This window comes from Falco rusticolus, chromosome 12, assembly GCF_015220075.1.
Source record: "Falco rusticolus isolate bFalRus1 chromosome 12, bFalRus1.pri, whole genome shotgun sequence".
Lineage (NCBI taxonomy): Eukaryota > Metazoa > Chordata > Aves > Falconiformes > Falconidae > Falco > Falco rusticolus.
In genome coordinates, this window is record NC_051198.1 from 23,326,796 (window position 1) to 23,354,377 (window position 27,582).

Sequence of the window (27,582 nt, forward strand, 5' to 3'; positions counted from 1 at the left end):
AAATGTGGGCAAATCTTCCCCTATATTTTGCACCTTCATCTACCTTGGAGCTGGAGACCAGCTTTTAATGTTCCCTCTAACAACTGAAAATAAAACAGGAAACTGTACAAAACTGGTTCAGTTTCGTTGCATGCTTAACATCAGTGGCACGACACAACTGAAAAACCTTATTTCTAGCAAAAATGTAAAGATAGATTAACAGATACTTTAGAAGTGAAAAAATGAGTATGAACTTGTAGCTGTTCTCCTGCCAACACAGTCTGTAGCTGCCAACCCAAGATGAAACCAGCAAGCCCAGAATTTCAAGGTCTACACTTTAAAGAAAATAGAGGGAAGAGTGTTCAAGGATGGAAGTGCTGCGCAATGCCAATGCACTATCCATCTGAATGGCAGAAATTTATGCTTCTTGCCGTCCAAGCACCTTATGAAAACCGGGCTCTGTTCACCCAGCTTTCTGCCTGCATGGTGCTAGTGGCATCTTTAGCACAGCAGAAAGATTTGGTCACTGGAAAGGGCAGGCGATCCTTTGCAGATGAAGCTATGAAGTTGTGACACCCTGATTTTCAAAGTCAGACTTTTAATGTGATGTGAAATTACCTCTTCGCCTCTGTTTAGGTGCTTAATTGAAAATCTGGGAGGTACTTTTTTGTGCTGAGAGTTTTAAAAGCTGAAACCCTATACCTCTTTAAATTAACTAACCATTACTTACAACTCCCATATTTTGACATTAGCAGTAGCACACAGCTTAGTTGTACACTGTGATTTGTGAGCTCTGTTCCTGGCATGGGGGGAAGAGAAAATGATAAAATAATTGAGAAGAGATAAAATAAGAGGTCTATCCTTAGAACAAGCTATCAAATAAAAAAAAAAAAAAAAGAAAAACACTACCAAATGTTATCTTTCTATAAAAAATCTGTGGCATCTTTTCCAGACGTATCTCCCTGTAGCTGAACACGCAGAGGTTGCCAGAAAACAGAGTCTCTTGTGCACATTTGAAAATAATTCATGTATTTCATCACACTTTCTCTTATAGCTACTGCCATGTAGAGTAAGTCTGGTGGTTTAAAAACATAGATGATACTTAATGTTCTCCTTTTTCATCTCCTCATTTGTATTCTTTATTTCTGCTAGCAAGTTCTTTCATTATCCCTGCATGACACTTATTTAGTATTGCCTGGGCTATTTTCTCTTCTCTGGTCTTTGTCTGGTTTGTTTTGTTTCTTCCAAATTATATTTGTGGATTACTCTACAAGAAAAGCACTAATGCTATTTTAGGTGATTTCCAGCGTCCTCTGTCTCTTTTTTATTTTATTTACATATTGTTGTGCCATAGGTCTGTGTCACTATTTCCAGAGTTCCCTAAAATGTGGATGTAGTACTTTACAAATATAAAAATAAAATACCCAGCTCCTCAAAACTTGGTTTAAAACTAAGCATCTACTTAGTTACTCAAGGAAAACTACCTTGTGAAGTAAGCATGAGCTTTGGCCATTCTCTTGTCAGAGCTGATGTCTGCAGTCTTATATGTATGTTCTTCTTCTTTCAAAATATTACATGCTTTTTTCCAGTCTGCAAAGACAATCCAGAGATTAGGTTTCCACCTCATAAGTCATCCAGTAGCACCATGAAAATCTATGAGGACAGTTGCATGATTGGTACTAATGGGTGTGGACAGCCCGATATAAAATCTAGATATTCCCATTGCCAGTCTCCTATTTTGAAGAGACCACAACTAGCAACAATGAAAAACAAATTACAGACCAGCAACTTTGTAGAACATTTTGATGATTACAGGAAAACGTTTTGTAATCAACGCAAGGCACCACCAGCTTTCCCTCAAGGAGATCAGTAATTCAAAGGAGTAGTAAGCTTTTCCTGTGCATAAATAATCCATAATAAAGGTGACATATGGCAATTCACATTTATCATTGATGAGATTGGCATTGAAAACTTGGTTATAATTGTTGCTTCTGAAGCTATCCAAGCATAACAGGTTTGTGAAAGCAAATATGAAAAAACAGTGGCAGAACATGTGACAAATAAATCCCATTAGGTCTGGTAACATGACACAGTCAGGGAGGAAACCCACTGGGAGATTTGCAAGGCAGTAAAGAAAAATACACATTCACAATATTAATTACAGCAGCGAATACTTTATGGGTTCTAAAACAACTTCCCACTTACTGCACGTGGATAAATAGATAAGAATTACTAGTGATGGAAAGAATTAGAACCTAATTAAAACTGACAACTGAGCTGTATGAAAATAGATGGGCACATGTAAACATTTTTTCTAGTAATTGATAAGGTGAAAAACAATGACTTTTCTGTTGAACAAGTAATTCGTCACACTGTAAGACAGACACTTGTGGTAGATGTAATAGCTTGTTAGTGAGGTAAACGCCATTAATACATATTCTAGTTGCACCGCATATGCTTACTCATTTTAAAATGTGATTTAAAAGTGATCACGTATTTTTAAATGGGACTGCTTAGAGGCTTTAATATTTTCAGAGGCAGATGAGGGCTGAGTATAACTCAGCTGCTTGTGTCTCCTGCCCATTGCCTTCTCTTTGCCCTCCTAATGCTGGTGGTGGGCTGGGACAGTGCAGTCAGTCTCAGTGTGGTTACTGGGAGCAGCTCTGTGTCCTTACTGCCCGTGAAGCCCAGTGTCTGCCTTCTCCTTTGCTCAAAGGAGAAGCAGGCTGTATGCCATTAGTTTCTCGTTTAGTGTAAATTCCCATAGCAGGATACAAGTAGTGGTTTAATGGCAGAATACAGTAACATGGCATGGCCTTAATGTCATAATTACCCATAAAGAACTGACAGAGATCTTTTAATGTCTCCAAAGAAGTCAAGAGACAGGTCATTTGTAAGTCCCGCTGAATAAGTACAATGAGCTTTAAAATTAACCCTACTAAATAAGTCCAGTAGTATTTCTGCTGAGCTCTGTTGTAACAAAACCTAGCAGTAGCAAGGCTTTATCCTGGACTTCAACTGGGTGTATGCTTTGACCCGTTCTGTAGAAAGGCAGAGGTTTCCTGTTCTTACATCACAAGAAAGCATTGCTGCCTTTAGAGGGGAAGATGCTGTGTCCACAGCAAGGGCTGAAGCCTATAGCAAGGCAGTGTTTGATCAAAGGTGCAGGTCCCCTGCGGTGAATTAAATAGGTGCCCATATGAATAGTCTGTTGAAGTCACCGAGGGAAGCACCCTCACTAGGAAGCCTTGCTGTAACAGTCCCTTGGAAATGCAGAAAATCTTGGCAATTAAATAAGAGGGCTGGAACCTGTGGCACTTCCTATTACACAGCTGGTTAAAGAAGAGCATTTACTGCACCCAGAAATGGGGGCTTAGCAGGAACCTTTTGCTCTGGGCACAAAGAAAATATTTTTCATGGCCTTGCGGGGAGGAGATGGCTCCTGCAGCTGGAAAGAAGAAAAGATAAGGGTACTTTTTTATGTACTCTTTTTAAATTGGTCTTTCTAGGGTGATATTTTTCTGGAATAACTATTTCCTTTTGAATGCTCTCCTGTCCTATCAGAGCTATGTTTAGATCATCTACAGCTGTTATTTGTATGAATATGTGATTGCTATGTTTATCATGTAACTTTGACTTCCTCTGCATGCTGCATGCCTCTTTCAGCTGAGCCTACTTTTAACATTTCAAAGAGCTGAGCAGCTTCCAGCAGCCACCGTCTGTGAATAATGTGGCCATCCCAAACTCATGCCAAGACATTTTTAGACAGCATTTGAAAGTCCTGTACTTTGTGAGTTTTTCTCATGTTAGCATGAAACACACAAACCTGCGTATACTTAATCTTATGAGGTTTTGTTGTTGTTGTTTTGTTTTAGTTCAGATAAATCTCTTTGGCTCAACAGCAAGCCCATTTGCTTGCAAGGTTGGAGCTCTGTGTAGCCCCTTTTACAATTTAATCTTGGTTGGTTGGTGGTATGTTTTGTCAGTGATATTCTGCATTTGAGTGTTTGTTTAGTAAAGCTCAGGCCTGACATGTCAAACTGGTTGAATGTCAGTTCCAAATTTGAAGGCAAAATGGTCACACACAAAATTCAAACAATGCGTGGCATACATTACAATAAAATATTGGGGAGCATGACCCCACAGAATAAATGCTGGTGCTATATAAGGCCTCCAGGAAACAGGAGTTGCTATACACAATAGTTTTTGTTGTGCACCACAAAAAGAATTACTGCTTTTCATGCTGGATTTGAAGATGTCAGTCATTAAAGGTACCTGCCATATGTGGAGTGTTTATATCCCTGGCAGAAGTGAGAAAGCACAGCTCCAGTCCACTTTAAGTAAGCGGCAAGCTCCAGCTGAGGATTGCATCTGGGATCACAATAGGTGGAAAATATCAGCCAACTGAAAGTAGACATTGGAGCCATTTACTAGGTAATTAATGGAAATAATTACTTTCACAGAGACAGCTCTTCAGCTATTGAAGTTAAGGTACCAATGCCGTCATTCCTACAGTGGATCCCAAAATGGTTTCTGCCCGTTGGGTGGAATGACTGAATTTAAGGCCTCGTCCAAACGCAGCTGAAGCTATCGTGAGGCTTCCCACTGATTCCAAATTGTAGGCACTAAGTCTGACCCCCTTTCAGCTTTTAATAATAATTCCTTCACTCAAGGAAAAACAAAATCTTATTCCAAATATTTAGATTGCTAAAGAAAGGCATGTAGTACTATTTTCCACAATATTTTATACAGACGCAGGTCAGCATGGAAGGAAATTTTTGTGCCTGTCTTCCCATAGGATGTTGGAAAAAATCCTGCGGAATGATTCTTTCCCGCGAGGTAGTAACAGGCAGTGTTTACATGGGCTAACAGTTAAGAAATCTTTTTTGGGAGAAAGATGATTTTTTGGTATAAAAAAGATCCAGGTGTGAAAATCATTCATCTTCAAGGATCCCTTGAGCAAAGGAGTATCAGCAGATGGGAGCGGGCATTTTGCTTTTCTTCTGTTGTTTGAGGATTGGCACCGCAATGATGAAATTGACCGTACGACTGAAAGTCTACTTGCAGAAGGATTTGCTGGATTGGGCCCAACGGCTCTTGTTACTCGACAACGGCTTTGCTAGTTCATGGCAATGGGGAGCGATGAGCTACAGCTCAAACTGAAATAGCAGACGCAGCTTCCTGCCCTGCGCTGCATCTCGTGGAGGTGTGTGAACACACCAGGGAAGATTGGCATGATTGATACTGCTGAAATTGGAGTCCTAAGGAACTCAATATTACACTCATTTGTATTATGTCACACTGATACGGAGAAGCGTTCATATAAGTGACTTCTAAAGTGTTTGCTGATGGTGCTGCTGATTTAAGCAGGATTATAGCCCGTTAAACACCCAACGTATGACTGACTTTGGCCATACAGCCTCTGGCTTTAAATGCTTGTGACCTATACCCATTTGTTACGGCGAGTAATTCTTTAACATGCTTGCAGAGACTTTTTAGAGTGTGGCTGTTGGGAGCACTTTTTGGATTCTCTGGGTAAATCCTCTCCTGTCTTATAGGCAAGTGTAGATGTTCATCACCTCAGTGCGAACAACTGACCCACGGATAATGTCACAGGTGATAGATGACAGCGAAATCGGGGAGTTATCCCGTGGCAAAGATAACAAGAATCATTTCAGGCTTTTTAGTGGCAGAATCCACAGTTGAAGCAGCATTTCTGATGTATCTATCAGCCTAAAATGGCAGGAGGCGGTACACTGGCGGTGCTGCGATAGGAGAGCAACTACCATCCCTGACTCCTAGATCCCACCTAGTTAACTCCTTGCGGCAAAACGCCGGGCTGCAAAGCACACGGGTTAAAAATCAGGCCAAGCTGGCAAGGACGGAGCCGCCCTGCCCCGCAGCCCGGCGCGGGGTCCCCCGCCCGCCCCCCGCTCCTGCTGCCGCGGTGACATTTCGGCTAGTTCAAAAGTTCACGGGCAGGCTCTGGCGAGGCGGTGGCGTTTGGGGCTGGAGCGGGGACCGCCGGCGGGGGTGGCCGGTGCCTTCTCCTCCCTCCCGCCTCTCCTCGCTCGTTTCCAGGCGAGACCTCGGTCTCCGCAGGTACCGCTCTGCCTCCCCTCCGCCTCCCCCGTTCATTTTTTTCCCCGCGCCCCTGCAGCATCTGCCCGCCCAGCTGAGGGGCTGCCTGCGCGGAGGGGCGCTGCCTCCCCCCCCCCCCCCGCGGTGGGGGACGCGGAAGGGGGCGCACGGCTGCCCGCTGCCCCACAAAAGGCATCGCCGAGGTCCGCACGCCCGGCGCACCAGAGCACGCAGGGGCACGGGCAGCCACAGACACGCACACGGACGCGCAGGGGCACGCTCAGGCACGGCCACACGCGCACACCCGCACACGGGCGCACACGCGCACACCCGCACACAGCCACGCGCGCGCCGCGATGTGCGATGCGCGATGCGCGACGTGAGGCACCTCGCCCGCCCCGGGGCCGGGGGGAGCCGGCGGGATCCGCGCTGCCAGCCCGCCCGCCCCTGCCGCTCCCTCTCCTCCAGACCCATCCATCAGCCTCTTCCTCTCCGTCTGCTTCTTCCTTCTTCTCCTTCTCCTTCTTTTTAAATTTCTTTTATTTTTTAATTTGCTCTGACTGTATCTACCCAAGCCCTGAAAAAATGCCTGCCCGTGGAGCGAGGAGAGGGCACCGGGTCGGTAAATAAGAAGTGAGTACGAGCACAATGGCGTGCCTCCCCGCTCCCAGCCCTGCGGATGCTGCATGCGTTCCTGCTTCTCCCGCGTCCGGGCGCGGGGGGGACCCCGGGATGCTCCCCGGCGGGCCGGGCCCCCTTTGTACCGAGCCTGGCTGCCTCCCCTTCCCCTCCCCTCCCGCCCCGGCCCCGCGCCGCGCCCCGGCCCCGCCGCCGGCCGCCTCGCCCCCGCGCCGCTCCCCGACGCGGAGCATCCCCGCCGGCGGCGGCTCGGGGCTCGCCCGCCGCACCGGGGCCGCGGGCATCCCCCGGCGCACGGCAGCGGCGGCGGGGAGGGGGCGGCGGGGCCGGCGGCGGTGCCCGGTGCCCGCTCCTTTGTTCGCCGCCGGCGGCCGCGGCCGGTCGGCGCTGATCCGGGCGGGCGGGCGGGCGGCGAGCTTGGCAGCCCCGACCGGGAGCGCCGCGGCCCCCGGCACCGTCCTTGGGGGCTCGGAGGGTCGCAGGGGCTGCGGCGGGAGGGCGGCTCCCCCCGCCAAGGTGCGGGGCGCGGCGGGGGGGGCCGTGCCCGTGCGCCGGGTGCCCGCGGGGCGGGGGCCGGGGCAGCGGGAGGCGTGACCGCGTGGGGCGTGCGGGGCGCCCGGGACCCCGCTCGGCCCGGCCCGGCCCGGGGGCTGCCGCTGTCCCCGGGCCCCCCCGGGGGGTGCGTGAGCCCGCGACGCCCGGGGGTGGCCCTGCCGCGGGTGTCCCACCGCCGCCGTCCTGAGGGAGACTTCCCTCTGGATTTAGCTCGGGGCTCGTCCCACCGGCAGCTGGAAGCCGTGTGGTGGCCGTTCGAAATGTAATTCCGATGTAAATATAGCCTGTGTGGTCAACTGCTGTGGCCATCTTCCCACAGGAGACCTTTACCTGCACTTGATGTGGCGGATTTTTTTTTAGTGCCCATGTAGTTGCCGGTAGTCACGAGTTATCGAGATACTTGATAACGCACTCAGCTGCTCTTCTGGTAACCCGGTGGGTTTTTGTAGCTGTAAATAAAAATACATGCTCTAACAAATGGGTGGCTTTTCCAGTAAGTACACACGTTTTACTGGTATTTTTTGAAAGGTGTAATTGATACGCAGTTAACACTTTAAGACCGGTATGGTGAGCAATATGTTCTTTTTATGGTTGTGTCTGGGGAGTGTGGAACAGATCATGCAACTGTTCTCAGCATTTGTCGGAGTGCAGGACGAAATAGGTGAGAGAGAGAAGGGTTTGTGTTTTTCTGCTACTTCTGTAATGCTGAGGTAAAACACAGCTGGAAAGCTGCTTAGTGGTGCTTAAGAGACCAGCGGGTGTAAAGAATCTCAGCAGCAAAATACCACTCTACACTACCCTAATGAAATGCAACAGTGTAGGGGAAATCTGCATGTTGGAAATGACTGAATATTGGGAGGGGACAGACGCAGACAGAAAATGTGGCAAATGCGTGTATGCTTGTAAAAATGGATTAATACTGCTCAGAGCAGCAGCCTTGTTGTAAAGTGCATGGGATTTAAGGGAAAGATTCAACAGTTTAAGAGTTGCAGTTTGAAGCAACAGGATTTGTGTGATCTTTTTGCAAGAAGTTCAGTTAATGAAATGAGTGGCACTGTGAAAATTAACTTTCTTCTTGTGTTTTGCCAGTGGCGGCACCTGACTTGCTGGATCCCAAATCGGCCACTCAGAACTCCAAACCAAGATTATCATTTTCCACCAAGCCTACCGTGCTCTCTTCACGGGAGGAAAGTGATTCGGCCATTAATGTTATGAAATGGAAGACAGTCTCAACAATTTTTCTGGTGGTCGTCGTGTATTTAATAATTGGAGCAACAGTATTTAAAGCCCTGGAGCAGCCTCATGAGACCTCCCAGAGAACCACCATTGTGATTCAGAAGCAGACGTTTGTATCTCAGCATTCCTGTGTGAATGCAACAGAGCTTGATGAACTGATACAGGTAATCCACACCAAACCCTTGCCACCGTGCCTTAGAGGAAAAAAATCTGTATGGCACCATTACTGTGATAAAGGGGAAAAACGTTATTAGCAAAGCTCTGTGTTGGCCGAGCGATGTAACAAGTGTTAAGACCAGAAGTTGAGCAATAGCATTTTCATGCAAAGCCTCATGGCTGAAAAGCTATTGCTATTTTTAGGTCCAGTACATTTGGTAGACAGCCTTTTCTCACTGAAGCATCCCAGTATGCTAATTAAATGATTATTCATCAGCAATATATATAATTAATAGTTCACAAAGGAATTGATACATTGATTGTGCCTTACTAGGTCTGTCAATATTTGAAATGTCTAATTCTGAGGAAGAAAATACACTATCCATTGCCCTAAAGAACTTCTAATTTATCGTGATTGTATCGAGCTAGCTTCCCTTCCAGCTGTATGTTTCTTTTTATTGATTCTGTTTTAAGTACAGGGAAGTACTACGGACTTGCTGTTTTGATCTTAAATCTCAATTTTCTCCACTTCTTAAAGGCATACTCACAACTGATGTACATTGTTGTGTTCCTACTAACATGACTTTACCTTTGCAGGTCACCTGCCTCAGAATCATAGTAACTATTTATTTACAGTAGCACAGAACCAGATCCAGAGCCTTATAAAGGCCCCCTCCAATTCAAATCCTGTGTTCCCATGTTCTTATGAATATCCAGTGGCGCTGCAGGGAGCAGCAAGGGGCTGCCAAATAATGTCAGTTCTGGGGATAAGACAATGAAAGGGGAGGCTGGAGTGAACAGCCAAGAGTTGGCAAGGATTGACTCCTTCATTAAACAGCAGCCATGGGGCCGTCTGCGTCTGCAGAGCCTGAGATGGGACAGGGGAGAGCAGGAGAAGCTGGCAGGCATCCAGACCCTGGCTAGTGCAGCTGCATGTACACAAAGCCTTCTGGAGGTGGTTTTTGACAGCAGATAAGGCTGGGAGTTTAGAATTTGGTTTTACCTCTCTAGACCAATCTGCCTTGAGCATCAGCGTGGACACCTGGTTTTTTTTTCCGGTTTAAATGCGGAGCTCTGACATACCGAGTTATTTTTATGGCACACTACTTCTGGATTTTAAAAGCAAACTGGGAAAACCTCTTGTATTTTGTGATTTCCCCCCTGCCTTGTTGCTAAAACGTGTTCCAAAACCGCTGCCCTTTAGGCAGTTCCTATCTGCATGTGTCCTGACTGGGCATGCCTGAGGAGGTGCTGCTGATCTAATTTCAATGCTGTGTAATTGCGTTTCAGAGGTTCTACCAGCAGAATGTGAGATAATCTTTCAGAGAAATATACAAGCACATTCTGATTAAAACAATCTCTTGTAGCTAGTGTACATATCCCCATGTGAAATTTTTAGGTCAGATCCTGTACTTGTGAAGATAAAAATAGAAATTTTGAAGCAATATTATCTTACATCATGTATGAGATGGTCCTTAAGGCAAAAAATGCTGAAATTTTCTCTAGAGTACTTAGATATTTTAGCATTTATGATTCCCTACCCAGAAGCACAGATTGGTAATAAAAAAACACTTCATCAGCATTCAATGCCCATTTGATGTTCTGTGCAAAATAAATGACAGTTTCAGTACAATTATCAGAGCGCAGATACCTGTGTCAGCATTAGCTCCCTGCTTCGCTAGCAGTCTTGGCGTGACCAGAAAGACACAGGCTTGTGAGGCCTGGTGGGGTGACACAGCCTCCCACAGCACATGGATGAAAAATAGTTGTGGGAAGAGTTTGCTCTGTTTGTTGTTGGGGTGAATGGAAAATGCAATTTCTCCTTGTTCCCTTCTGCTTCTCTGCGAAGAAGAACATCACAACGTGGAGGTAGGAATGTGTTGTTATTCTCCTTTTACAAGAGGAGAGCAGAGGCATGAGGAGCCTGGTTCTACAAGTGCATTTTGGTGCCTTTCTTTGTGCAGAATGAATGATAACGAATTGCCTCAAGTTGTTTAAGGGTTGGGAATTAAGTGACTTACCCAAAGCAAAATAGGAAAGCAATGGTAAAGAAGAGTCTCAAATCCATTTTTTCCAAGTCTAGGCTGCTCTCTTAACCATGGGGTCATATTTCTTCCCTACTTACCACTTTGTCAGAGAAGCTAAATTACTGGAATACATTTTGTCTCTCTGGGTTTATGTCTGACTGCTATTACAGTATAATGCAGTGTTTCTTCAGTTTTTGTTGGATATCTGAATAAAAATAAATAGTGTGTGTGAGGAAAAAGTAAATGATATGTAAGAATTCACTGAAAGCTATAAAACTGAAAATTAATACGTACTAGTGTAGTAGGAAGCTGGAATGATTAGTGTGTGTGAAGAAAATTACAGAGCTTGCAGGTGGTAATGTCTTCTTTAATCAAGTATTTACCTTGAGTCAAACTATAATGGAATTTATTACAAACTTTTCCTTTTGAACTTCGTGTTCTGGGAATCCAGAAACTGGTTTCGCTCTGGTTCATGCTAGTCATTGCTCAAGGTGCTTATCATGCCAGGCTTTTTCAATCCTCACAACTTATGATCTGCCATTTAATCTTTACTGTGAAGCAGGCTGCACTATCCCAAGCCTGCTAACTGACAGTTCAGCGTGCGGTGGCATAGTCAGGTGGGCAAATCGAGGAGACTAGTTTGAGAGCACATTCAGCTACAAAAAATTGTACAAGTGGAATGAAAATCCAGTTTGCTAGCACCCAGGGGCCATCCAGTTTCCAGCACCTTTGTTGAAATTTCCCCCTTGCCACAGAGGTGATTACAACACAGATTTGTGTGCTTCTATAAATGTGCACAGGATAGGGAGTTTTCCTTTCCTGTCTTCTCCAACCTTATTTTATCTCACCAGTCACCAGAAACCTTCCTGGCACAACAGTACATACTGCTGCCAACTTTTCAGCATGCACAGCTTTATTCCCTGGGTTTTGAATTCCTGAAACTGGATTTTCACATTGATTGTGTGCCTTCTCTAACTGTCCTTGGTGAGAATTATACTTCTATAGACTTTATATGTTTTCTCTACATGTGAAACATCGGGCAATGGAGAACTGCTCTGCAGCGTAGGAAATGTGCAAAGTTAATGAAATAGGGTGCTCTGATGACGTCAGCCAAGCAGCCTCAGCTGCCTTAGAAAGAAAAATGACCTGGGTTTTCCTCATAACTTTTCAGCTCAGTCCAGCAGCATTGTTCATGTGTTGACGGAAGAGGTGGTCTTCATGACCTTCTCCATCTCTGACTTCCATGGCTCAGTGTTGCAGATCTCTTTCGGTCTAAACCACTTCAGTTACTCATTGCCTCAGTATAATAAAATACACCTGCAATGTATGACCCTGACACCTGCTTCCAGATACATATTTTTTTTTGATACTTCATGAGCACTTCTATTTAGTACCGCAATTAAAATGTACAAAAGTCATGCAGAGCATATCTGTACACCCAAGAGCCCATTTTTTCCAGGCAATTTCAACTTCTTTTGCTGTAGCCTGAAGCCAGTGTTAACGACAATGTTAAGTGGATCACTGCATGCTGTATGCAGCAGTGCTGCGATGGGCAGCGCACAGCAATCCGCGGGGGTATATCTGAATCTACAGCTAGAGGAGCATCCCAGGAGGGAAGCTTGTGAATGTACAAACACTACCTTGGTGACTCTAATGAGGATATAACAGACCAGCAAGCTGTGCATGGTCTGATGTTAAATTTCATTTTTTGAAGTTTCAGTTGAAAGGTCTTGAAAGGATCTTAGTTGTTAACAGATGGGAAAGCATTGGTTTGGTGAAGGTTATATGTAATATCTAATACATTATAAAGCTGTTGAAAGGGTTGTGGCCAGACACTTTACTAATATTCCTTCTTTTGGAAAAAGAACTCGTGACAATTCATCACAGATGGTGTTTTGGTTTCCCTGTCCATGCCTACTCTCAACTTGGCCCTGCCATGCAATGCAAAGTAACTGCCAGGTGACAGAATAAAAGAGTGAATGTAGTTCAGACTGTGTGGATTTTGTGTTTATGTGACAAAATATATAAACCTGATCTTCATTTACACTAGGGATTTTTTACATCTCGCTTGTAACAGGTTTTTCTCCACCACTGAGCTTTCTGTTGGCAGAAGCTGATAGAAACCTGGGAGTAATCCAGCTATATGTATGCAAATAACAATAAGCATTAAAGAATGAAAAAATCTCTTAATTAGAGAGCTTGTATCTAATTATTTACATCTAGTTCTAGTTCTTACAGTGTTGATTGTTCACTATAGCAAGCTTGCCACTAAACATTTAAAAATGTTGCAGTTTCCAAACTCAGATGCACAAAGTGTATTGCCAGGTACCTAGAAGATGTTCTGCTGTATTTATGCACCCGTGCATCGTAGCAAATGTGAAGGTCGCATTGCTGATGTTCAGGTTGCACGCATGCCCTCCTGCAGTGCTGCGCAGCCATGAAATGAGTGCATATGCTTTCTAGACATCTCCTGGGCTTAAGAGTTTGTCTCTGGGGACAGGTGAGCCTGACTGACTATGATATCCGACAACTTTGTAAAGCTGTCATTATTCATACACCTCATTCCCTCTACAGGGGATCCTCCTATAAGGAGAATGAGGTGTATGAAATAACAATGAATTTGCTTTCCCCCTGCCCAGAAGTCTTATTGTTCCTAGGAGGTAAGGATGTGACCAGTATGGGATGTCTTGGCAATGAGAGACAAGTATTTGTCCCCCTGCCAATGAGAAAGCTGATTTCAAAAAAGAGCTTTTTATGTAAATATCAGCTAATTATGTATTGCTCCGCAGTTATTTTAGTGTTGACCTTTGTAAACTGAAATGGAAAAAAAATTCCTTTTAATTCCCAAGCGTTAAGTTGTTTAATGTATTATTTTTGCATACCAAAAATTATATTTTTTGCATACAAAAATTTAAAATAAGAGAAATTTCAGTTATATTATTTTAAATACATAGAGTGTCCCAGAAAGCTGGTGTGAATTATTTTATTTATCTTAGTGAGTTTTTTCTGAAACTTAATAGTTTTCAAGTAAAGATACACTGAAACTTAAGTTAATAACAGAACATATCACATTTCTGTTTCCTTTAGCAGAAACATCCTTCAAATATGTTTATTCTGAAAACCCCAACAAGTGGAGAAAATAATATCACATTAAACAGCACAATCTTTTAATGTGTTCCAAGTGCTGTTTGTGGTAATTTTTGTCTTATAAAGCCTTTATTTTGAAATTTGAACAAGTTTTCAGGATGCTGCACCAAGCTGTCTCAGCAATAAAGGACTCTTGTAGAGTTTTAAGTCCAGCCCCTTTCAGGGTATGTGGCTTCTTCTGAAAACTAGATGCCCACAAAAATGTGCTTGCATTTAAAAAAAAAAAAAAAAAAAAAAAAGAATTAATGAACCACCAGGATTAGCTGAATTGACCTTGATCCCATGAGCTGATCTCCTTGGGTTCTGTGTGGGCTTGTGGTTAACATGACCGTGCTGGGGTCCACAGTCATGTCCCATGCCTGTTTTCATCTTACATTTGTGTCAGCTGCATTCTCCCTTTTCCTTCCATTCATCTCTTAGACTGTGAATGAGACCAAAATGTGTTTTATTTTTTCCTCCCTTGAGGAAAAATGTGGTTTTTTCTTTCTCTCTCTTGAGGGAAGCCTGACACAGTTATGAATGACATGGGAGCAGGGTTTCTGTCATCAAACTGGCATCACCAAAATATCATCATGGCTTCTTACGTGATTAATTTCTTGTAAAAATATTTTACTTTAAAATGTGCTTTCTGTGGCTTCATTTTCATAGTTCAAGGTAGCTAGCTGCATTAAGTTGCACCTCCACCAGTAGCTAATTTAGTGTCTTTTTCATAGGGTTTTTCACAACTTGCATTGTAACCCCAAGAAACTAATTTTTCTACACCCTCAGGAATATGTTGTTTTATTTCAGCCAGATAAGCTCCTTGAGCTGTAACCTTCCTGATTATGTAGAAAACTGTTAAAATAAAGAAGCATAATTCCTTCTTTCTCTCCCAGAGACTAGAACATATTTAAGCTTGCTGTACCATTTTTTGACATAATAAATCACAGAGATGCAAGCATTGTTTTCAGACAAATCTGAAATTCATTTAGACAAATTTAAAATTTATTAGCTAAGCCTATTAAGCCTGAATCAAATTTTATTCATTCTTTGAATCACATCATTTATAGACATTCTCAATTCTGTGAGCTGTAGCTTACAGGTACTTTTAAGCAGGAACTTTTTGAGGGAGTTTTAATGTACCAGTTTAAGCCCTAAATATTCTTAGTCTCTCCCTGTTGCAATTCCTTCCGGCCTCTCCAAAAGGAAGCAGGAACCATCCCATATCTGGATCCTAACCTGGAAGCAGCAGGTGTTTATGCTTCGTAAACCTTAAAGCCTTGAAAAGATTGATAGACCAGCATAAAAGAAGTTGTTGCTGCAGCATTTTATTTATTTATCTGGGGATCCAAAATACCGTTGCATCGTTTTTTTTAATGTACTCCTGCATTTCAGATGTGAAGCATATCACAAATTCAAATACCAGTAGCAGAGCTGCCTGTAGATGGTGTTTTCAAAGCAACGTGAAACGAATTACTTTTAAAGTAGTTAAAACACGAAGTGCAGGAACTGTAGTTTGTGTTGTTACCCTGTGCATATGTAATGCATATTAGTAAGGTGTCTCTGCCCATGAAAGCGCTAGAGCTTAAGTGTTCTTAAGTATACAGGTAGTCCTAACTGGCAGGGTAAGGTCCTGTTTCGGTGCCACTGGGTCTGTAAGTCTGGCATTCACTGCAGCATTGCCTTTCTGCTTCGCTCTTGCCAGAAATAGATGTTCAGAAGCTATTGTCTCCTTCCACAGTAAAATCCCCCAAATTCTACCCGTACCCACAGATCAGAGGAATATTTATTACATAAAAGATCTCTGTGAAAGACCTCTGATCATCACCCTCCCGCACCTGTCCTGCACACGGGTACCCACCGGCTGTGGCTGAGTCCAGACGGGCTGCAGGAGCCCCTGGGTTGGGTGCGCTCCTCGCTGAGGGTTGCTCCGGTTCCCACTGTCCCCTTACAGCCAGCTCCCTTCTTCTGGCTCTGCACCTCACTCCTGGAGGGAGGGAATATTTTGCCAAACTTTCTGCTGCCTGGGAGCGTTCCATCCCGTGACAGGGCAGCTCCCTTTTCTGTCGTTATTTTCTACCTGGTGGTTAAACCAACAGGACTTTTAAGCACAGTCTTTATCCTTCATGAGCATAGGAACAATACAGATTTTTTGGAGAACAGTGAATAAATTCTAACTGCCCTTGTCACTTCTTTGTTCAAGCAGGTTGCTTTCTAACTATATTTGCTGTTTCCGGTGTTTGGGCTTTTAAAGGATACCTTTACTTCAGATGAACAGTTTATAGGGCCTACAACCTAGCTAGCTTGAATGCCTCTGAATGACAGTATTTCTCTTAGAAAGGGTGGCAGATATGACCCATTAGAAAGTCGCTTTTGCTGAGCAGCTGTCTGCATAATTGTTCCCCTCTTTAATCTCAAGCAAAGAAAGGCCCTCTTCCCTGAATGTGTATGTATACATGCATATATATATATATACACACACAAAATTTATATACGTAGTCTGTTTGTAATGCATGTTTGGAAATAGAAATGTACGTCAATATGTTTCTACATTATTTTAGTTCAAGTAGATTGTGAACATAGTGTGAAAAGTGTTCTTCAATTCTTCAACGTGTTGAACAGTGCAGGTTATAGTCACAGATTAGACAAACTAAAAAGAAAAAGGTGGAATCACAGAATTATAATACAAACATTGCAACCTCTTTCAACAGCAAGGCTCAAAAGCATGTGCTTCTGGAGGCTGGGGAGTTGTTTGCAAAGTGTTAAAAGCATCCTAGTGTGCCTCTGAATAAAGAACTAGGATTTCCATTCTCTGTAAATCAAAGCTGAAATAAAAACGCAGCAATAGTGCAGTAGGTGGGCCATATGAGACTTATCCTTATACTGGAGAGCAAAAGAGTGCTCTTGTCGCATGGCAGCAGGACAGTGAAGGAAGAAATCCAGGCTGAGAAATGAATTTCCAGAAACTCTGAGGCACATTGGACTGTTTGACATCACTTGTTAAGTGACTGCTAGGAAGTACAAGCTAACTCCTGACAAGCTGGGTAATGAACGGCTGCACACTCTGTGTTTTATCAGAAGCATAATTTGAGGTGCTTCTATTTCAATCTTCAGATAGAAAAGCTGAGAGTAACGCAGTGTTGTGCTACATCATTTCATAAAAATGAAGCGACTGGAAGATGGTACAAAAACATGTATTCAGAGCCTGGTGTGGAACAAGGAGATAAGCATTAGGGTGACTGGTTTGACACAGGCTTGTTTCCGCCTGATCTCTGTGAGTCAGCGGCTGCCTACCAGGGGCTGACCTTCTCAGTTTATAACCTCTCGTGTTCCTCCAGTGGCCCTGTGGACCCCTGCTTAGTGGAGGTAGCTCTGTGGCCAACAGGCTTGTTTTTGTCAGCCATCTCCATTGGCTCCTTGCAAGGTCGGAGGACCAAAGGTTGAAATCCCTGACCTAGGAGAATTCTGGTTTTGCAAAATGACTGTTTGTTTTATCTCTTCTTTTGACAGAAAAAAGTCACCAAATTCTGTGTCTTAATCTGTGGGGGTATCTCAGCGTGGCCTCTTTGGACAGATATATGTGTGAATGCAGGGATGTGATACTACAAAACCATGCAAATTTTTTTACCAGAAAGCATTTCTAAGTTATATAGGAAATGAAAAGCTGATGAAATTAAAATGACATTTTATATTGTCACTCTCCTTTTCCCAGTGTACTGATTTCAAGCAAAAAGGCACAGTGTGAATGCAATGCTTATGTGTTTTTGGGCCTCGGTCCTGTTATTGAAAATAGGGGAGGTCATGCCTGGCCTATCCACTCTGGGCTCAGGTGTCCCTGCCTCTGTCCTCTTATGCTCTCTGCTAAAGCTTGTTCCTGAATATGGGTGCAAAGCCGGGTAGTTTGGATGTAGTACGCGTTAGGACTTGTACTCCAACACAACTCATGCCTATCCTAAGTTACAGTACAGAGCTAGCCTCAGAATCCATGTAACTTAAAAAATGGGAATTCTGTTACTAAATTTTTGAAATAATATATATTTATTATATAAAACATATATAATAATTTTAAATATTTAAAAAAATATCTCAGTTCTCTTTACTATCAAAAGAAGCCCAAAAATTTACCATTAGAAAGACAATTAATAAAACCCTGTTACTTTTACTGTAACCATACAATACTGTTCTTAAAACCACTGCACACAGAGGCCTTGATTGCATCCCATGCGCTGGGTGGCCCCCCCCTCTGCTCAGTCCTCAGACATCTCATGTGAACCAAATATGAGACAAAGGCTTTGGAAGAAGGTAAGGCAAGTGAAAAAACCTACATAGTTTAAGAATTGAAACTGTCCACATTTCCATTCTAATGCTGACTGGTTCTGTAGTGCTGAAGTAAAACTGATTTTTAAGTAAGAATTTAGATTGCATATGGAATGAAAATAAGAAAAATAGAAAATTTGCTACTGAGGCAGTCCGTTAAGTTTAATACTGTAATTTTTTAAAAGTAAAAAAATTCCCATGTTAAGATCACACAAAGTGTTAACAGGCTGCACCATATGATAAATGTACAGATTATGTAGAGTTTTCACGATTCCGTTTCGAGGCTCAAAATACACAGAGTTACTAGTGAGTTAAGATAAGCTGAAGGGCTCAGGTGACAGAACGAAGTTATGAAGGAAGGAAAGAATCACATGCCAAACATGACAAATGAAGCGGTTGTGTTTGCTCTAGTAGTAAGGCATCAGTCAAGAAAAAAGGCTGAGGACCAAGAATAAAGTGGCAGAGCAAATTGAATCTAGCAGCACTGACAGTGAATAGCATGCTGTTTGAACACTGAGGGTGAGATCCTGGTCCTCAGTGAAGTTAGTGGAAACCAGCTGCATGAGCCTAGTTTTTTTTTTCTGGGCTGAGGAAATGTTAATGTCCAGTATTCCAGGTGGGTTTGTGCAGTGGATGTAGTTAGAAAGAAGATGCTACCCTGTAATTAGTGCCCTGCAATGTACATATGTTAGCAGTTATGCTGTATATTATTTTTTAAAATTATGCTTGGCAATAGTCTTAGATGAGGATCTGCTCACAGGCAGTGACCAAACAAAGAAGAAAAGATGTCCTCTGATCCAAAGAACTGAAAAGGCCGAAAAAACATTCAAAGACTTTATGAGATAGTAGTATTGATCTCAGTAAACCAGGAGCCTTCCCTGTCATCCTTGTTGGTAAGGCAGACTCTTACAGAAGACTGAAGCAATATAATGCAGCAGCTTCGTTAGCATTCAAGGGTGGCTCCTCCCAAACACAGGAGAAAGTGTAATAACTGTGTGTTTGGAAACTTAATAACCCAGTGATGAAGGCGGCATCATCTGGCCCTTTATGACTAAAACTATGTTTTAAAAAATCAATAAGGTAAATCAGTAAATGTACAAAGGAAGTCGGTGATAAATACTGGCAATGAATGTTACTTGTATGCAATATTCAACAGATTTATTTAAACAGATAAATATGTTATTTAATAAGAAAGAGTCTTTAATTCAGAAAAAAGAGGCAGCTGATGTGTCTGTAAGGTCATTAATTTCTTGAAGGAGACAAATAAGACATGGCAATTCAAGTGTTTTTCCTAGCCCAAGAACTTATAAAATTACTTTGAAGCACATAAAAATCTCAAAAGGTAAATGCTTTTTAAATGATCCAGAAGTAAATTGCAGAACTTACTGCCACAGGATGACTTGGGTCCCAAAATACAAGTGAGCTCCAAAAGCAGTTAGATAAATTCATGGTATAATGATCCACCCAAACCAATCTAAACACCATGATGCAGATGCAGCCCCCCACTCACAAACTCCCTAAAACTGTGCTTAGTTAGAGCTTAAGAGGGTGTATGAAGAGGAAGCATCACTTGCCTTCTCACCCCGATTATTAGCTAATTGGCTAACATGAAAGATGCAATACGAGTGGCTAATTGTTGTGTTTTGTTAGGTCTGACCCAAAAAAGCAGTTTTGGGTTAGGTTGTATCTTCTTCCTGGAGGTCTGTAGGTGCAGCGTACTGCAGTTAGGGAATGCATAGCTGTAACGGACCTTTGAGCAGTTCCGACTGGCACACCTTTCGTGTAAAAGCCGTTGAGGTAGCATGGCTTCAAAAATGTGTGGTAATGATATAAAGCTCTGAAAACATTTTACATCTGGATCTCTATAAAATGTGGTCTTGCTAGACTGCCTAAACAGGTGTGTTGCTCAGAGTAGTGCCTTCATCCAGTACAATAAACTGTAATGAAACATGAATGGTCCCATAAAATTGGATCGATCCAGTGCTTTACCAAATGATGTCCTCACTGGAGAACGTGTTCCCATTTACAGGTACAAGGACTTGTGATGAAATTTCTTAGTCCACTGAAATGAAACTGTACTCAAAATTTATTCAGTAGGCTTTATAATGCAGCACACTGGGGTTTATAAGTCAGAGGAATATCTGTATTGTGTAAATTATAAAATCAATACAAGGGATGGTTTTTACATGCTGCTTAGCCTGATGTGTCCCTTCTACACTAATGTAAACACCTGTCAGTATCAGTGCTGCTGTATTTGCTTTTGCCAAGTTGTACCTGATGTACCAACATAGATTTATTCTTCCAACCCAATGGAAAATTATCCCCTTCCTTTTCCCCATCCTTTCTCCTTTCTCAGTAGGATTGAAAATTCCATGTTTGATGTCTGCCCTTCTGGTCTTTAAAAAAACTTAAAGTGAAAACAGTTGAATGTATAGAAGATAAACCTGTAAAGTCTGTGTAAAGATACCTCAGCTGGCTTTTTGTTGGCCACCCTGGGTGTTGCAGATGGCTTAGGTGCGGCAGCAAGGTCCCACTGGCTGCGGAGATGCAGCTGTGGACTTTCAAATGGCTACTTTGTGCATCTGAGCTTTGAAAATGGCAAACTAGAAATGGTGGATTTAAGCTGAGATCCTGTCTCAAAGATCAATGGCCTGGTTAATCCAGCGTTGGAATTTTGTCATTTCTGTCCAGATCAACTGACTTCAATGGGCACTGCTTAGAAACAGAAATGTTTTGCTTTGCAAAGTAGCAATGTATTTTGAGGTTGACAAAATTATTGCTACTGTACAACACTGCAACAGACTGCCTGTGCGGAAAACCTATTGCTGAATATCTTCATGTGCATAATCCTTGTTGGACAACTTGCCAAGCAGAAACTATTAGTTAGTTGAAATGCTCGTTTTGGCTTTGCCGTATTGCTTCCTCTGTTCTTTTGTTAAACCCTGTTTATTATTATAAGAGTCATGATTACGAAGTAAGTCCTGTTTTAAACTTTCAGAATGAAATAATAACTGACATTCCTTAAAATATTTATTGCAAATTTAAAAATACTTTTCCTTGATGTGTACTCTTTAACTCAAATACTAGTATGTGTCTGCAATAGAGATATAACTAAATAGGAATACTTTTTCTGATAAAAATTTACAGCAGGTGACCTGCTGAAACAGGACATGTTTCATATTTCTTGAGACTATGAAAATGTCAGTAGTGGCAAGCTTGTTCATTTCAGCTGCTGGAACTGAATTTTTCAACAATGACATTTATGGAGTATATAGGTGTATGAACTTGGAGTTACGTGTTTGATATTTGACTGATATTTTTATTAATATAGTGAAAGTTTTATAACCATAAATGTAATTGTTAATCTTTAATTATTGAATTTTCTGTTCTACAAAAGTGTTTTAACTAATTTGAGTTAATTTGATCCAAAACAATGCATGGGCATTTTTGCTTGGAGTTTTAAAATGACTGTGTTTTAAGTACATTTGCTTGCCTAACTCAATAGAGGAATATTTTGGGAAACTCTTATTGTAAATCTTTGTCTAATGCATATTTTTCTTCACCAAGCAGTTGCAACAGTAAAAATAATTGTGTTTGCCCTCTAGCTAAGGTGATGCTGTTACTGACGTTGTGGATTTTGCATTCTCCTTAATGGTCTGGAGTTTCCAGCTCTGCTGCGTGCTGAAGTGCTTGGGGTGTGTGCTGAAGATCAAAGTGTAGCCTGACTGAATGATAAAACTTGAGCAGAACAACACTGATCCTTTCCTGGTTTATTGCTTGGACTAAATAAGTGATTTAATCAGTTTACTGTGTAATGTATATTAATATCATTGTTTCATGAATATTGACAAAAATCTTTTTAAACTTGCAGCAAGTAGTGGCAGCAATAAATGCAGGAATCATACCTTTAGGAAACACATCTACTCAGATCAGTCACTGGGACTTGGGAAGTTCCTTCTTCTTTGCTGGCACTGTTATTACCACCATAGGTAGGACACAGCTTATTATCTTTTTATAGTCAATGGACTGAAACTCTTTTGATTTCCAGTGTGTGCATGTATTTGTCAATGGTAAATCTTCCACATCTGCTGGTTTAAAGTAGAGAGTTATTTTTAGTTGCAGGGGCAGAAATGATAGCTGTCTGTATGGAGCCCTAGCTGAGTAAATGATTCTTCCGTAGGAGAAAAATGTTGCTATATATTTCTGTGAAGTGACTAGAAGAGGTTGTGGAAACATTTTTGGGGCTGGGGCGGGAAGGGGGGGGGGAGCGGAATTTGGTCAACTATGTAATCACAAGTGTTAAATAGGGCATGATTTCAAGCGCATTAAACCTTAGCTGAGATGTATGGAATTTCAAGTCTGTATAATGCCATTCTATATTTTTGTTTTCTCTAAATTATGAAAGAGATGAGAAAATGGTAAAGATTCAGTTCATCTTACTGGGGTATTGATAGGCAGATTTACATACAAACGCTTACTTTGAGGCTTCTGTTGCACTCCAAGTCCAATGCTGTAGGGTGATTTATCTCTGCTCACAAGCTCAGGGAGTTTTCTGGATCTTTTCTGCATTTAGGAGCTACTGTCCCTCTGAGCAGTTGTGAGTAGGAGCAGCATTTGATCTTTCAGTTTCTTCTCTTTGACTACAATATAGTGGACATGGTATACAGTTCAACGATGTAGTGTAGCTCACAGGTCACAGAAGGGCTGTCCATGAAGGTGGGTAGAAATCTGAAGAAACCCAATGAGAAAAATTTAAGACCTAGCAATGTATAAGGAACTGTAGTGTTACAATAATTACCTCTACATAATATTTATATGCATATTGTGGTGGAAGAGGATGTTCTTTTCAAGTATGGTATGTACTTTTGTTCTTTCTTTATGCAGATGTGCATAAGTACTATATTTTTTGTGTGTTTGAGTGTATATGTGCCTATATATATGTGTAAATATTGTGTCTATGTGTAATATTTTTCCACATCTGGAGTGACAGAAAGACACAGGTTTAGTGAAAACAAAGAATGAAACTGTTGCGTCCTTGAGCTTAGTAACAAACTTACTGATTTTATAGTAGTAGGTCCACAAGGTAATCGAAACTCCAAGTATTGAAAAATGTAATTTTAACAGATTATAACCAAAAAAAAGCGATAACCTTGAGAGGATAGCTTTACGATCAGTTTTATGTTACTCTCTTCCGACATTGTGAAGCTTTATGTTGTAAGTATCCATGGTCCTGTAGAAAGTGCTTACTATTTGTCTCAGTTTCCAATAAGGATAAAAGTTAACATCTGGAAAGTTTTCAAGGAATTAAATGATTCAACAATTATTTTAAAGCAGTGGAACATTTTGTTTCACCATTTTATTTCCAAGTAAAACTAAGGTTTTTCTAAATCAAAATGTTTCCTGATTTAATTTCCTGACCTGATTCTACTGAGTCCTGCTTAGAGGAGAGTGGGGGATCTGCAAAGGCACCCAGGCCTCTGACCCACTGTCCCCAAGAGGCAAGATAACCCAATAGGAAATACATTTGAAAATTAGTATTTCAGGTCATTTCCGCAAACCAGAGTAGTCAGAATCAGGTCAAACTAGGCAACTGTAAATGTTTCTTTCAGGTTTTGTAATAGCAAACTGAGAAAATCTGGGGGAAAAAAGTCTTCCGTAAAACATTTTGGCTTTGGAGTAACTGTTTTTCATCAGAGAGCCTTTTTGACAGGACGGTCCCAGTCTGAGCTTTGTTTCTTAGGACCTGAGGACACCTGAGGACAGCACGCTTACGTGAAAGCTGTAGCGTGATTGGCATTGCCTTACTGCCCTGAACCATCTTCCTGGTGGTTCACAGCGCTTGCGGTGTGACAGCAGGTGGAGGTGTCATGAAAAGCCCTTGGAATTGTGACTTTCCCAGGAAAATGGTGACAAGCATAACAGTTGGGTGTGCTTTCCTTTATTCTTTATTTTATTATGTGCCATCAGGTGATTTTGTGTTCGAACAGTGTCTTTTCATGTATGAGTAACCTTTTGAAAACGAAGGCGTTCCTTCCAGTTAGAGGGCATATGGTTATCATATAACTTGGTATTTTAATTTTGCAAAGAGAGTAAAAATGTGGTTTATGAGCATCTCCAGAGAGTTGCCATAGGTTTCAGCCAAACACTAAAGGTACTTTCTGTGGACAAAGACAGGATCTTATAAATTCATAAAACAACTTTACAGAAATAATTTGTAAAAGGAATTTTATAAATATGAATAAAATTGATAAGTATCATGTCCTTTAGACTGTGTATCTTAAGAAGTACTTGAATAGAAGAATAAAGGACTACTACCATTTGAGAAAATGATAGCTTTCCAGTGTTGCAGCAGATTCTCTAGCTTTCCAAACCTCGTATTACTATAATTTTATCATTTAGCCCACACTCCTCCTTGTGATATCTCAGAATCTAAGAAATTCAAATGGAACCAATCATCTGTTTACGGACAGCATTTCCCAAACCTTTCTCTAATGAAAGTCAAGCCCTTCTTTATTGACAGTAGTGCTTGCATCCCACAAATATTTGATTCCTAGGGAGAGGGGGTAATAAATAAAGCCTTTAGCATTTGCCTAAGCACTAGGTTGTTGTTTTACAGTTACTGTTATTACTGTATCACAGTAGTGATGAACACTGAAGTGAAAGATTTTGACTGTGTAGTTTGGTGGCTGTTGGCACCAGTCCAGAACCCTCTGTAGTTTCTTGCTCTTCTGGGTCCCCTGTAGGTTGCTGAAAGGCGCTGTGACAGTGACGTGTATCTACTGGGTTTCAAAGCCAGCTCCCAAAAGCAGAGGTAACACTAGAGAAAGCATGGCTTAATATTTAACCTTTTTTTAATTCTCTTATAATCCTTCGTGTTATCCAATGAATGTTACAGTGCATATTATAAATTTAATAAGCTCAGTTTGAATAGAATACATCTATCATAGTGCTACTAGATCTTTCCTAAGAATGGATTTAGTTGAAAGGTCAGGGTCAAACAATTTCACAATACTTTATTTAGGAAAGATTCTTTGTAGCTTTTTTTTCCCCAAAGTCTGAGTAGGTTGGTTTGAATTTTGCATTTACTACTGTGCAACAGCATAAAACTTGTCTCGGGAAGGGCCCTCACTGGTTATAGGTTTGGCTTGCTTAGTTAGGTGTTCTTGCTTGTGGGTATATTTCTAGAACAAATACGCCTCATCTCAACAAAGATACGTGAAACTACATGATTACTCTGTGTGTATGAAACAGTTTCAGACAGTCCCTAAGAGGGAAAAGGGTTACAAAGGGAAACAGGAATGCTGAAATTTCTATGAAAAATATTGTTGTGCTGTTCCCTGGGATACTGTGCATGCTGCAAAGCACAAAAGATACTCTTTTTTCTACCTGAAAATGTCATTATCCAGTCAGTCCTATTCTAAGACCACATGCCCAAAGGAAAGGAAAAAGAAGGTTGAGAAGAAAAGCAAGAAAAAATGGTAACTCAGTTATAAAGCTGGAGACAGTGCTGAGAGGAGGGGAAAATAATCTTTATGTCACCTCTTTTTATTCTGAGAACTCATTGTTGGGGCTGTTCATGTTTTTTTTTCTTCTAGATCGTTCCCTTCAATAGGTAGCTTAACTCAGAAAGGGGGATACAGACACAACCTGTGCACACCCTGCTTCCCCCCCCAACAAGTTATATTTTAGGGCCTGAGAAAGTTTATAGCAGGGTAGAAAAGGACACCTCTCCTACTGCAACTTGAGACCCGTATCTAGAAAAATGAAAAAAACAAAGTGGACATGCCAAGGCCTTGAGCTTAGAACTTGTTTTCCCAAATGACTGCTGCCTCAGCACATAAAAAATATAGTGTCAACTGTAATATCAGAAACCATGTCCTGAAAACCTCTACCAGACTCCTATGGATCTTCATCTAAAATAGCTGTATTATTTCTGCTGTTACTCCAGCCAGTCTATGATGACTTCTTCAAGCACTGCAAGTAGACATATAGTGGAAAGGGTACTTACTCAGACTCCTGGAAGATGGACTATCTGGAACAGCAGCCATTGAGCACGCTGGGAGTGCCAGCAACCTCACTGGTAGCTGTGGCTTGGCAGAGAGCATCCTTTCAAACAGAGCCATGTCTACATGGGGGTGAACTCATAGGGCTCCAGTAATACCTTAGCACTCGAGGATACTTTGCAGCCATATCGAGGTCCAAATCCAATAGCTGCTAATAACTGCGTCTGCAAATCAGAAGAGGAAGGACACAACATGTCTTTTGGTATTTTCCCACTTTTTTTCACAAGCACTTGATTTTTGAACCCAAACTTCTCATACACACTGGAAACTAAACCTCTTGAGAAGTTCAGTCATGACTAAAGTGTTTCACTTAGCTTCATGGAGCTAGCTATGGAAGGACGGTTATGCTTTTTGGGTTCGGAAGCCTAGCAACCATTATTAAAGGGTGTAAAGGAACATGAATCTTTTTTAAAAAAAGAAAAAGAAAACAATTGTAAATATTTATGTTTTGGTAGACAGTTGTGAATAGCAAGCAGCTAAGATTCTGAAAAAAAGATTAATATTTTTGACTAGAAATCTGAACTTGATTTATTAGTTATGTAGCTTCAAATGCAATTTCACTCTAAGGAGTATTTCTTTCTGCCATCTTCCCACTGCCAGTACGCAAGCTTTTCTTGTGAAGGCAGCGTATTTTAAAAAGTCTTATTACATTGCTTATTGATAATATTGATCTTGCTGTTAAGTCTGTCCCTTCTGGCACCATTTCACTGCATTTTTGAAATACAAAGTAACAGAATAAAGTGTTGATAAATAAAATAACTAAAATATGTTTGATGTTATAAAAAGAAAAACCTTTTTGATAATCAAATGTGTCACCTATTACATCAGATAATCATAAAGATAAAAAATTGCAAGTGATGTTGAAAAATGTCTTCCCTTAGTTTGTAAAAGTAAGAAGCATCACATACTTAGGTTAGACTAGTTTTGTTTGTTTGTTTGTTTGTTCCACCAAGTAAGAAACAGAGCTATCAAGGAACAGCCTAAAAATTTCATTTGAAAAGATTACTCCAGTTTGCTTATCAGAATATAAATGCTGGGATTTCTGTTTTTTTATTTGAAAGGGAAGCTAGAAGAAGCAAGCAAAAGAGAGTAAAGTGCAAATGCTGAGGTGATTGAGGAGGGGGTTGGTGAAAAGCTCCTAAAATTAAGTAACACCAAATACATTCACCTGAAAAATATTCTGATATGTGATTTTCTCCATCACACCACTATTCAAAACTGCAGTTGGGACTATGATTTAGATGAACTTGACTACATGGTGGGGTGGGCATTGGAGTATATGGCTCCAGAGGACCTGGTTTTTTTAAGGCTCCTCAACTTGAAGGTAATGTCCTTTGGTTCCATTTCCAAAGCAACAGGTAAAGCTTCGTTAAGGCAAAGTCGTGGCTCTTGTCCTCCATGAA

General features: G+C 41.6%; 1 protein-coding gene across 2 annotated transcripts in view; it reads left to right on the top strand.

Moving 5' to 3' along the window:
* The window catches only part of KCNK2 (potassium two pore domain channel subfamily K member 2), a 104,157-nt gene that overhangs the window by 19,550 nt on the left and 57,025 nt on the right, over positions 1-27,582 (top strand). The window contains exons 1-3 of one of the 2 annotated variants that reach the window (XM_037406006.1): positions 6,493-6,693; positions 8,344-8,654; positions 21,988-22,105. In XM_037406006.1, the coding sequence (XP_037261903.1) occupies position 6,693; positions 8,344-8,654; positions 21,988-22,105 (430 nt within the window). In that variant the 5' untranslated portion in view covers positions 6,493-6,692. Of the gene's footprint in view, positions 1-6,492; positions 6,694-8,343; positions 8,655-21,987; positions 22,106-27,582 lie in introns of those variants that run through there. The other variant, XM_037406005.1, reaches the window with a different exon arrangement.